The sequence below is a fragment of the Salvelinus namaycush genome, chromosome 10, assembly GCF_016432855.1.
Source record: "Salvelinus namaycush isolate Seneca chromosome 10, SaNama_1.0, whole genome shotgun sequence".
Classification (NCBI taxonomy): Eukaryota; Metazoa; Chordata; class Actinopteri; order Salmoniformes; family Salmonidae; genus Salvelinus; species Salvelinus namaycush.
In genome coordinates, this window is record NC_052316.1 from 28999345 (window position 1) to 29013017 (window position 13673).

Sequence of the window (13673 nt, forward strand, 5' to 3'; positions counted from 1 at the left end):
TCTTAGGCCAAGGTCGTGGGCGAGGGTCGCCACTCAAAGGACGCTAAGGAGGGGGACAAAGACAGTGGAGTGGTGTCCTCGTCCACCGCCGGAGCCGCCACCGCGGACAGATGCCCACCCAGACATTCGTTCGGAGTCCGCACCTCAGGAGGGGGGGGGGTACTGTAACGTCCTGACCAGAGTTCTTATGTGTTTTGCTTGTTTAGTGTTGGTCAGGACGTGAGCTGGGTGGGAATTCTATGTTGTGTGTCTAGTTCGTCTGTTTCTGTGTTCAGCCTAATATGGTTCTCAATCAGAGACAGCTGTCAATCGTTGTCCCTGATTGAGAATCATATATAGGTGGCTTGTTTTGTGTTGGGGATTGTGGGTGGTTGTTTCCTGTCTCTGTGTTTGTGTTCTGCACCAGCTAGGACTGTGACGGTATGTTCTTTATGTTATTTTGTATAGTGTATTGTTTTGATTAAATTCATTATGGAAAATTACCACGCTGCGTATTGGTCCTCTGATCCTTCTCGCCTCTCCTCGTCTGAGGAGGAGGACGACTTAGACTGCCGTTAAATAGCCTATAGTTTTTTGGCCATGTTGTATTAATTGTTTTTTGTCTTAAAGGCTCACGTTTTACTGGTACGGAGTAGCCCCACATTTTATTTTGCCGGGACGCCGTAATGGACCGTACCACTTTACTTTCTGTCATAATCTGATTTTGGTGCAGGTCATGTTGTTCTTCACATTACCGTCTCTGGTAAATACACACTATATCAAATAAAATCTAAGTTGATCTGTCAGATTCACAGGATATAGAAGGCGTAAACGGTACAGTGAAATGGAAGTGGAAGTCCTTTGTTTAGACATGTAGCTGACTAAACAATGAACCATAATCCCAACTCATAATACAATGCACCATGTATGAATCTGCAGGTAGCTAAAGCTAACCAACTAGGTTCAAAGTTAGCTAGCTAGCTAACATTAGGCTATAACTAGCAATGCAAATGGCTTCCTGAGATACAAATAATATTTCTACACAGATCATACACATAACGTTAGTTAGCGAGCCAACCAGCTAATGTTAGCTAGCTAACCGTATGCTTTAACTTGCAATGAAAATAACTTTTTGACAAAATTAGAAACGTATAATATCTAAAAATATAGCTAGACTCTTGCCCGTATACAAGGATGAACGCTTCTCCCTCTATGCCATGGTTGCCCTTAGTTTAAAGATGTAATCTGGAGACAGGTGTTTTATACAACAGAGAACAGTGTTCTCTTTTCGACTCCCTCGGAATTTGCAATCTTACTCTGCTTCCAACGGGAATTACACTGATTTCAAAACTCGGTCAACAACACTGTTGATTGCTGTTTCTTCTCCATCACTGTCATTAGAAGATTCTACCATTTCTGGTTCAATTAAAATGTTTTTACCTAAATCACGGATTTCTTCATCGTCTGATTCATTTTCCGAGTCAGCATGGCAAGATCAACCTCCAGAAAGTAGTCCATCACAACATTTCCCCTCTGATCTTTGTCGATAGCGCCTGTTAAATTCAGGGCAGCAATTTTGGAGCAGAAGCAACAATTTTGCAGTTCTTTATGATATCTTTAAAAAAGCTGCAGTTGAAAGGATTACAGTTGAAGTTGGAAGTTTACAAACACTTAGGTTGGAGTCATTAAAACTCGTTTTTCAACCACTCCACAAATGTCTTGTTAACAAACTATAGTTTAAGCAAGTCAGTTAGGAGATCTACTTTGCGTATTACACAAGTAATTTTTCCAACAATTGTTTACAGACATATTATTTCACTTATAATTCACTGTACCACAATTCCAGTGGGTCAGAAGTTTACATACACTAAGTTGACTGTGCCTTTAAACAGCTTGGAAAATTCCAGAAAATGATGTCATGGCTTTAGAAGCTTCTGATAGGCTAATTGACATCATCTGAGTCAATTGGAGGTGTACCTGTGGATGTATTTCAAGGCCTACCTTCAAACTTAGTGCCTCTTTGCTTGACATCATGGGAATATCAAAAGAAATCAGCTAAGAAAATTGTAGACTTCCACAAGTCTGGTTCATACTTGGGAGCAATTCCCAAACGCCTGAAGGTACCACGTTCATTTGTACAAACAATAGTACGCAAGTATAAACACCATGGGACCACGCAGCCGTCATACCGCTCAGGAAGGAGATGCGTTCTGTCTCTTAGAGATGAACGTACTTTAGTGCGAAAAGTGCAAATCAATCCCAGAACAACAGCAAAGGACCTTGTGAAGATGCTGAAGGAAACAGGTACGAAAGTATCTATATCCACAGTAAAACGAGTCCTATATTGACATAACCTGAAAGGCCGCTCAGCAAGGAAGAAGCCACTGCTCCAAAACCGCCATAAAAAAGCCAGACTACGGTTTGCAACTGCACATGGGGACAAAGATCGTACTTTTTGGAGAAATGTCCTCTGGTCTGATGAAACAAATATAACTCTTTGGCCATAATGACCATCGTTATGTTTGGAGGATAAAGGGGGAGGCTTGCAAGCCGAAGAACACCATCCCAACCGTGAAGCACGGGGGTGGCAGCATCATGTTGTGGGGGTGCTTTGCTGCAGGAGGGACAGGTGGACTTCACAAAATTGATGGCCTCATGAGAAAGGAAAATTATGTGGACATATTGAAGAAACATCTCAAGACATCAGTCAGGAAGTTAAAGCTTGGTTACAAATGGGTCTTCCAAATGGACAATGACCCCAAGCATACTTCCAAAGTTGTGGCAAAATGCCTTAAGGACAACAAAGTCAAGGTATTGGAGTGGTCATCCCAAAGCCCTAACCTCAATCCCATATAACTTTTGTGGGCAGAACTGAAAAAGTATGTGCGAGCAAGGAGGCCTACAAACCTGACTCAGTTACACCAGCTCTGTCAGGAGGAATGGGCCACAATTCCCCCAGCTTCTTGTGGGAAGCTTGTGGAAGGCTACCCGAAAACGTTTGACCCAAGTTAAACAATTTAAAGGCAATGCTACCAAATACTAATTGAGTGTATGTAAACTTCTGACCCACTGGGAATGTGATGAAATAAATAAAAGCTGAAATAAATCATTCTCTCTACTATTATTCTGACATTTCACATTCTTAAAATAAAGTGGTGATCCTAACTGACCTAAGACAGGGAATGTATTTGGCTGAGGTGTATGTAAACTTCTGACTTCAACTGTATCTACACATACTGAGCAGCTTATGTTATAGACAGAAGCACACTACATTGCAGACCAATCAAAACTCCTCTCTCTGCATTTTTATCAAAATGCGTTTTTTGGGCAGAAATGCATTCTGGAACATGTGAACTTTCATGTGCCTTAATAACAAACTTGTATGCCATCAGTGAATACGAATACAATTGTTAAATTACGAGCCTAGTTGGTTTAGTCACAGAAAAAGTCAGCAACCTTCCCGCTAGCCATGATTGACTGAAATAATGAGTGGGCTGGACATGCCGAGAGATTGAGTTTTGAAATCAGTGGAATTAGAGTATGCTGGCGAAGAAGATGGAGAAAACACCTATTTCCGGATTACATCTTCAAACTAAGGGCAACCATGGCATCTGTGACGGAGAGGGAGAAGCGTCCATCCATTTATACGGGTAAGAGTCTAGCTAACTACATTTTTCAGATATTACACATTTCTAATTTTGTCAGAAAGTTGTTTTCATTTCAAGTTAAAACCTCTCTAGGGTATGTGGGACGGTAGCGTCCCACCTCGTCAACAGCCAGTGAAACTGCAGGGTGCCAAATTCAAAACAACAGAAATCGCATAATTTAAATTCCTCAAACATACAAGTATTTTACACCATTTTAAAGATACACTTGTTGTAAATTTGTGGAGGGCACTGTACTGTTTAGCTTTTCTTTAGCTTTTGTCTTAATAACAAAAGACTCCACTATGCAAGTAACCATTTCAATAGAATGTTCGTGATGTCAATGTGATAACTGTTGATATACGTAGCAGGTAAATTTGCTCTGGCTATCTACTCCGATTTCAGAGCACTCTCATCTGAGTGTGCCAGAGTGCAGAATAACTGAGCGTCCATAATTACGAACTCTCAACACCCGTTGAATATGGCCAATGTCAATAAATGTAACCCTGCAGCACAGTTGCAGTCACCAACGATCTGGATAACATAAAAACAGCCTAACCAGCTCCGCTAGGGCGAGTAAAATGGTCAGAGTGAGCTGTTCTCTCATTTGTGTCTGGAAGTAGCTAGCAAGCTAGCCAACGTTGGCCAGTTAGCTTGGGTGATTGACTGCTGTTGTTAGGACAGAACAATCGGATCTACCCTACTCCTCGGCCAGAGCATCCAGTGTGCGCTCTGAACGCTCCAAGAGCGAAATGCTCTAAATATACTAATGGACAATCTGACAATGCTCTGAGTTTATGGGCAGGGCTATAGCTTAAGAGGGTGTGAATGATGCTGAATGGGTGTAGACAAAGAAGAGCTCTCAAAACATTCAAAGGCCATTTTCTCAAAAGTAAGGTTACAAGTTTATCAACTTTCAAAGCAGAATAATCTTCCCATTGTTCCTCAACTGTAGTGCATAATTTAACATTTTCTAGCCCTGAGTCTCTACTTTTATCTAATGTGAAAAACACAATTTCAAATTTTGCTACATCGAGCCGATCGGTCACAAATGCCTCTTCTGTGAAGTAGTGACGTGCGACATACGCCTAGCTTCCTGAAACAGGTTACATACTACTAATCACCATCTTGATTTTGCATGCTTGCTGTGTGTGTGTGTGTGTGTGAGTGACCCGCCTCTCATCAGCGTAATTGCTGAGGAAGTATTGGCAGGTATCCCCATAGGGAGAGGTACACGAGGAAACACACACTGGGCCAGATCCTATCCCACATACAAATGCATACATCAAACTTTGACAAGGGATTTGAGACATCCTTCCTAACAACAGGAGAACAAACAAGTTCCATGTTCTAAAAACAGCTTGCAGCTTCAATCTTCCTGACAGAATAACAAATCCCGTTGTGCTCTCCTCTGTAGCCCTGAGGCAGGCTGCGCTAGCTGCTACCAAATACATCGCTGATGAGGCCAGGGAGCCCCCTCTGTTGACAGCAGGTGTATATACAGTATACAGTATGTGTGTATATACACTGAGTATACAAACATTAAGAACACCTGCTCTTTCCATGACATAGACTGACCAGATGAATCCAGGTGGAAGCTATAATCGCTTATTGATGTCACTTGTTAAATCCACTTCAATCAGTGTAGATGAAGGGGAAGAGACAAGTTAAATAATAATTTTTAAGCCTTGAGACATGGATTGTGTATGTGTGCCATTCAGAGGGTGAATAGGCAAGACAGAAAATGTAAGTGCCTTTGAACAGGGTATGGTAGTAGGTGCCAACCGCACTGGTTTGTGTCAAGAACTGCATCGCTGCTGGGCTTTTCATACTCAACAGCCAGCCAACTATAACACAACTGTGGGAAGCAATGGAGTCAACATGGGCCAGCATCCCTGTGGAACGCTTTCGACACCTTGTAGAGTCCATGCCCCGATCAATTTAGGCTGTTCTGAGGGCAAAAGGGGGGAGTGCAACTCAATACTAGGTGTTCTTAATGTTGAATACTCATTAATGAATAATCAGTATATATGTGTTTCTGTGTGTGAAGGCAGGGCTGAATCACGGGGTTCTAACTAGATAGTCTGTCTGTTGTCCTCTCCTGTCATAACCCAGTGTCACGGCAGAGCCACCAGCATTACTCTACTGATTTACAGTACTGGAATACAAATGTTCCTTGCTAGCTTTGTCATTCACCCTCCATTGGTTTTACAGTCTGTGTGTGTGCGTGTTTGTGTGTGTGTGTGTGTGTGTGTATGTATACGTGATTAATGCTTCAGACACGGCACTGTATTTATCTAATTTCTCATCAAATCTGTCTGAGCCTCCAAATCCCTCCACTACAGTGTGTGTGTGTGCACGTGCGTGTGTGTATGTGTGTTCAGGGGCCTGTAACTGCTGCCTCAAATTTTGAGCCCCCTCTCTGCACTTCTGTCACATACACATGCGCGTGCACACACACACACACACACACACACACACACACACACACACACACCAATCTCCAGCCAGGAACGGCCTGGTCCATTTCCTCAGAGGCAATCCTGTGATTTGGACTAATACCACAGCCTCTTATTATCCCAGCTGAAAGAAACACACACCCTGCTGCCAAGATGCTGCTGGCTGCCGCAGCGTACGGAGGATCTTCCTACAAGGTTACGAGAAATTCTCCTTCACAAAGTCTTTGAGTTAAAGGGGCAAGGCTGGCATTATGGGCAGGCCTTAGGGGCCCTGGCCCGCCATACCGTACCTCCATGCCCCTCCAACAATACTGAACAAAAATATAAACGCAACATGCAACAATTTCAAAGATTTTACTGAGTTACAGTTCATTTAAAGAAATCAGTCTATTGAAATAAATTAATTAGGTCATAATCTATGGATTTCACATGACTGGGAATACAGATATGCATCTGTTGCTCATACACATTGACTACAGTTCAGCGTTCAACACCATAGTGCCCTCAAAGCTCATCACTAAGCTAAGGACCCTGGAACTAAACTCTGCAACTGGACTAGCCTGTACCCTTGCACACTGACTCGGTACCGGTGCCACCTGTATATAGCTTCGTTATTGTTATTCTTATTGTGTTACTTTTTATTATTACTTTTTATTTTAGCCTACTTGACAAATACTTTCTTCTTCTGCACTGTTGGTTAAGGGCTTGTAAGTAAGCATTTCACGGTAAAGTACACTTGTTGTATTCGGCGCATGTGGCAAATAAAGTTTGATTTTGATTTGGATCCTGGACTTCCTGAAGGGCCGCCCCCAGGTGGTAAGGGTAGGTAACAACACATCCACCACGCTGATCCTCAACCCGGGGGTCCCTCAGGGGTTCGTGCTCAGTCTGCTCCTGTACTCCCTGTTCACTCATGACTGCATGGCCAGGCACAACTCCAACACCATCATTAAGTTTGCCGAAGACACAACAGTGGTAGTAGGCCTGATCACCAACAACGACAACGAGGTCATAGACCTGGCCGTGTGGTGCCGGGACAACAACCTCTCCCTCAACATTAAACTTTTAATTAGATCATACATAATATAATTTTACACAGATTCAGTCATTAAAATCAATAACGGATTCACTGGACAATATCCATCACCAAAGTCCTGTGTGTGTGTGTGTGTGTGTGTGTGTGTGTGTGTGTGTGTGTGTGTGTGTGTGTGTGTGTGTGTGATGAATCATTAAAATCAATAAAGCGTCTACAGATGCATACTCTCCATCACTAAACCACCATAGTCAGCCAATTAACCCAGCAGCGTTTACCTGCTCATTCTGGGCACTGGGCACTGGGCCATTCATTACCATCAACCATATCTAAACCAGCCTAACACACACATAGACACACCTACACACACACACACACAATATATAAGTGTATACTGTGCAACACAGCTAGGCTTTTAAACTTTTAGTATAACACAAGGAATTAGCTGTGGGCAATCGTTTGTGAAATTAAAACTCTCAACCCCCTCCATGGTCATGTCTTGGACTGGTCTGAACCACCCAGAAGAGCTGCAGGGTGTGTGTGTGTCTTTTTATGTGTGTGTGTGTGTGTGTGTGTGTGTGTGTGTACGTGTACGTGTGGGTGTCCCAGGGTCAGAGTGGGCCGACCCAGCCCATCTGGATCCAATGAGATGCTAATCCACTTGGTGTGTCACTATGGAAACCATTCAGGTCCCGCCCTGACCTGTCCTGCTCTCTGATGGGCCACATTAACTGGTGGTGAAGTGTTACCTGTAAATGGGATCCTGCATCACCATCATCTTACTCTCATCCCACGTCCACTCCTTCTTCTGTGGAAAGACAGAATAAATTGTTCAGTGAGGAGTGTGCCGCAGATAGTCAGCCAGAGGTGTGTGTGTGTAAGGAGTGTGTGAGAGATGCTAAGATGGAGTGAGAGGAGGTCAGGACCTCTGTGTAGTACGTTCACGCCAGACACTTTAAAATGAGTCTGTCCCCACTGGCTACTGCCATTCACCACTGTGTCTTTGATTGCCACAGTAATGAACTTTGGCCTAGGGTGGGCTGGATGTTGAGCCCAAGGACTGGAGATATTGATTCAATAGAGCCAATCGATCCACAATCCACACAGTGAATAAAGCAATTATTTCGCCCATTCTCTCTTACCTTATTTTGCTCCCTTTCTTCCCATCTTTCTCACTCAGTCTTGCTTTGGCTGCTCTTTTTCACTTGCTCTCTCTCTCTCCAGCGCTTCCTCTATCTTTTTCACTTGCTCTCTCTCTCTCCAGCGCTTCCTCTATCTTTTTCACGCTCTCTCTTTTTCTCACTTGCTCTCTTTCTCTCATTTTCCCTAGCTTTGTCTCCCTCTCTGTCTTCTCTCTCATTCTCTCTTTGTCTCTCTTTTTCTCGTTCTCTCTCCCGTTCCCTATCCCTCATTCATTCTCATTATCTTTCTTTCTTTCTACACTGGGCTTCGTCCAAGTTTTCTGAGACAATATAAATGTCAACAGGAGCGATTGGAATTATTCCTCCTATTGATTTTTCGTTTCGCCATTTCCACTCAAACATCTCTCTTTTCATACCTCCTTTCATCTCTCCATTCGGTGAGATGTAAATGAGGCGGTCTCTGGACGCGTTGACATTTCAGTCTTGGCCAGAGAGCAGGCTGAGAGACAAAGCAGACAGAGCCATAGAGTCCCATTCAAATCACAACACCTTTCATTCTCATTGTAACAACACAAACACCACTGCTATGCTGCGCTGTGTTCAGTTCACTCCAGCTGTTTAGAACAATTCAACCAGAGATTCTGGATCTGGCAGAGGCATTTACTATCTATTTAAGGGGACTGACCAGGGTACAAGGCGCGTGTCTCTTTCTTTTACTGGGGTTATCAAGATAAATTATCATTCACTGTCTTGCGATCACTACGTCTATTCTCCTCTTTCTCCTCTCTCTATTCCCGTTGTCTTCCTCCCCATATTATTTTCTCCTTTCTCTATTCCCTTCTTCCAGTGGTGGAATAAGTACTACATTTTCATACTTGAGTAAAAGTAAAGATACCTTAATAGAAAATGACTCAAATAAAAGTCACCCATTAAAATACTACTTGAGTAAAAGTCTAAAATTATCTGGTTTTAAATGTAATTAAAAACATGCTCCAATTAGTAAGTATTTTGTAAACCTCCCGCTTTGGGCTGGATGTGTCAATATGTGGCACCATTATATATATTTTTTACAGACAGACAGAGGCACACTCCAACACTCAGACATAATTAATTTACAAACGCAGTATTTGTGTTTATTGAGTCCACCAGATAAGAGACAGTAGGGATGACAACACGTTATTATTCATAAGTGCATAAATTGGACCATAATTCTGTCCTTCCTAAGCATTCAGAATGTAACAAGTACTTTTTGGTGTTAGGGAAAATGTATCGGAGTAAAAAGTATATATTTTCTTTAGGAATATAGAGGAGTACACGTGAAAGTTGTCAAAATATAATTAGTAAAGAAACATTCAGATACCCCCCAAAAACGACTTAAGTAGTACTTTAAAGTATTTTTACTTAAGTACGGTACACCACTGCCTTCTTCCTCCTTTCTCTGTTCTCTCCATCCATAGGATCCCATAGAGTCCCATATAAAGGGCCTTGGTCTGTGTGGACTCTAAAGGGAAATCCCTTCTGCACTGGAATCACTCTGATATAAGACTGTCTGGCAGTTGGTGTTCATGTATTGTTTTTTTCTCCATACCTCATTCTAGGACTCATTCTCCCACTCTACTGACTGCATAAATAAAGCTTCATTCACAGATCTGTGTTGGTTGGGATGTGTGGATGAGGCTTTATGAGCGATCGACCAATGGACAGCAGATATAGACAGCTGCATAATAGGCTGACGGATCCTTGCGGATATGGAAGCATCCATTGGCATTTAGAGTGGGAAAAAGTGGACACGCACGCAAGAATGAACTCACGCATGCGTGCACAAACACACGCATTAGCTGCCCTTCAGAGTGGTCAAATGAAGAGGTGTGCCCTAGAGGACCACTAAGAACAACTCAATTAAGGCCTGACTGTAATCAGTGTGGAGGGAGGGAGGGAGGGAGAAGCTAATGCAGCTAGGGGATATTTATACCCGGCCACATACCTTCTCTCTGTAGCCTCCCTCCTCCCTCCGCACCATTGTTAAAGGTTGTTAAGGCATGTTAAAGGGTCCTACACAGGCTAAATGCATTACAGATTCCTATAGAGCTTAAGTGTAGCCTTCAGCCTTCAGTCACTGCCTTGAGCCATGTCTAGTGCATTAGTACTGTCCTCTCTTTACAAAAAAATGAATAGAGAGAGGAGAGAAAGGGAAAGAAGATCTCCATACAGGACTCCAGACAATGGAGGGTCGAGGAAGGAAGAAGACATCTGCTGAATACCAGTGGCTTCTTTAGGCTTGTTTGCATACCAGCGGTTATAAGTGTACTTCTAGCTTTAATAGGGACTGACGTTAATACTGTAGTTAAACTGAGAGACAGGTGAGAGGTCACTCAAGGTAAACCCAGTCGAACTACTGTCAAGGTTTATTATAAACCCAAATCACTGTAAAACTGGCAAAAAGAAAGCTTTATACAAATTACATGGAGAGCAAAACAGGGGGTATATTTAGCATAGCATAGAACGGATTTGCTCTCACCCTACACTCTACCCTGTCTGGAACGTTATTTAGCAGGGCACAGATTCACTCCTCTCCTCCACTCTAACCTGTCTGGAACGTTATTTATCAGGGCACAGATTCCCTCCTCTCCGCCACTCTACCCTCTCTGGAACAATATTTAGCAGGGCACAGATTCACTCCTCTCTGCCACTTTACCCTGCCTGAAGCGTTATTTAGCAGGGCACAGATTCACTGAACTCTACCCTGTCTGGAGCAATATTTAGCAGGGCACAGATTCACTCATCACTCCCTCTCACTGCAGGTGACAGTTAATGAATCCCACTCACTCCTCTACTCACAACCCCAGGATATGACACTGCTCAGCAATGGCTGAGTGCGCAGTTTGACTGGGGTTGGTTAGAAACAACACAACACCCATCCACTCTACGCCCTGCCCCTAAGCTCCAGACAGTTCAAATGGAAAGAAACTGGTTGAGAGATAATAACAGGTTATAAAAGAAAAATAAATACTCACTTTTAACTTTTTTCTGAGTGCCACCTTCACTCCATCCACTGAGACAATGATGTTGACCTTCTTCTTCTTGATGTTCTTCACTTTGAATTCATACTGTGGAAAGAATGATTGATTAACATTAGTAAGAATATATTAAGACATTGAATTTATATTGAGGAAAGAAAGATTTCTTAACATTAGTAACAATATGATGTGTTACCAGTGAAAGCATATAAAGTGGAAATTAAATGAAACATTGCCCCCAAAATAAATGAAAGTATAGCTGCAAGCAGCAATGAAACGGGGTGTTGGAAGCGTTAAACATCCTCCCTCATTCTAAGCTACATGTAACAATTCAAAACACTTCATGTGCAAGTTTCATGTTGATAAAGTATAGAGAAGTGAAGTTATTAGGCTTTAATTGAGGATACAATATTTTATTTGAGATAGTTGTCATTTCCTCTTCCATCTTTCAACATATTGCTTAGCTTCCCTCTAACGTACTAGAGACAGACGTGATAACATACATTTTGAGTTCCAAGTCAATCGGATGTACGGTTCATGAGAAAAATATCTATGAAAAATCAAAGATGGCGGAAATCCAAAATGGCGGAAGTCATAGGTCCATGAGGCAATTTTTTTACTTGTGTTGAGAAAAATTCATATTTCAACCACTATAATGTTCCTATCAATACACAATTATTGAACTGACCAAGTTCTCCAATCTTTTTTCTGGCAAGTTTTTGGTTTATCCAAGTTTGTAACAATGATGTATGAAGACTTCATGAAAAGGTTCAATAACATCAGTAACAATATATATGAAGACTTAGAATGTATATTGAGCAGAAAGATGTGCTAATTGGTTAGGATTGAGTAGAGTCATTAGTATTTTACATTCATTTTGAATTTCATTTATCCAGGGAAAGAGTGTGTGTGTGTGAATGTGTCTTTCCATTTAGCCAAAACATTTAACTAAAAGGTATTTTCTATGGCTGAGATCTCAAAGGTATTAGCTACTAGGGTAGCCACTTGCAGGCATTAGCTAGCAGGGTAGCTAGAGGTTTTAAGGCTGTGGCTAGTTTCCCTACATCTGTAGAGTCGATTAGCCTTATCCCTGCTGGTGTCTGATAAATCAGGGTTAAGCATAGGAAAGCTTTCTGCTCTTCAAAAATATCACACACCGTACCTACCCAGCCATAGGGATTTCCATTTGCACAACTTGACTGGGAATAACAACTATGTCATAACCAAATATGGGCCTAGCAGCAGCATGAATCAATGTGAACCTGCTGCCTTCATGTCTTGAATATATCGCTTTAATGTTCCTCTGGTCGGACGCCTGCTCTGTGGTTGGTGACTGACTAGGCTGGGTGTGTGTATGTGGTGTCTGTGTGTGTGTGTGTGTGTCCTCTCCTGTCTGCTCTATAGCCACCTGCACCTGCACCTGGTCCAGACAGACACAGCTGGGTGTGTGTGTCTGTGTGTGTGTGTGTGTGTGTGTGTGTGTGTGTGTGTGTGTGTGTGTGTGTGTGTGTGTGTGTGTGTGTGTGTGTGTGTGTGTGTCCGAATGCCTGTGGTGTGTGTGTGTGTGTGTGTGGCCAGACTGGCCACCTATCTCTTGTGTTGGCCCTGGACTGACGCCCTGATGTCTGATGCAGACAGGCCACCTGTCTATGGTGTTGGCCCTGGAGTGACGCCCTGATACTGATGTAGACAGGCCACCTGTCTTTTGTGTTGGCCCTGGACTGATGCCTCATGCAGACAGGCCACAGGTGCCATGTGCATTTTACGTTCAGCTTAGAAAATCCCAAATCTCAGTCTCTAGGCACATTCAAGTATTCAGTACAATCCACACCAGCTGATCCATACTGGCAAGGTTTTAAAAGTCCATTAAACGTTTCTCTGTGTCTGGGTGAGGTGTCTGCCCAGGCTGGTCACTAGAAATAGACAGCAATTTTGGATGTTTGAAAAGGTCCTGAGAACGTCGATATATTGAATGCTTTTCTCGGCTCTCAAAAAAAAAGAAAACCGATTGTAAAGCACTGGGTGCGAACTCATTACGCTCGGAGCCGGTGCTCCAGCAAGCTGTGAGAACACTATGAATACTGAAGATACCTAGTGCATCGTTTTTAATTACTTTGTTTTAAGCCTTCCCCAAACCATAGCCGTAACCTTAACCTCTCAGAATGAGTGCCTAAACTGTTAACATTTGAGTTGTTTATGTTTTAACCTTGTAACCATGCGGAATTAACCCTGTAATCACACAAAATGAAATCTTCAAAAATAGATGTTCATCCATAATACATCGAATTTTGAAGGGAAACTATGAGATCATGTTGGTCTACCTGGCCTGTTCAGTGCAGGGCAATTCCCTGGTAACATAATTACATATTTTATTTCATGCAGCAGTCAGGATTCTGAGC

General features: G+C 42.6%; 1 protein-coding gene across 1 annotated transcript in view; it reads right to left on the minus strand.

The window, feature by feature from the left end:
* The window catches only part of LOC120054941 (carboxyl-terminal PDZ ligand of neuronal nitric oxide synthase protein-like), a 201103-nt gene that overhangs the window by 117337 nt on the left and 70093 nt on the right, over nt 1-13673 (minus strand). The window contains exons 3-4 of the mRNA XM_039002707.1: nt 11272-11364; nt 7865-7923 (exon numbers count right to left, since the gene is read on the minus strand). Coding sequence (XP_038858635.1) covers nt 7865-7923; nt 11272-11364 — 152 coding nt within the window. The remainder of the gene's footprint in view (nt 1-7864; nt 7924-11271; nt 11365-13673) is intronic.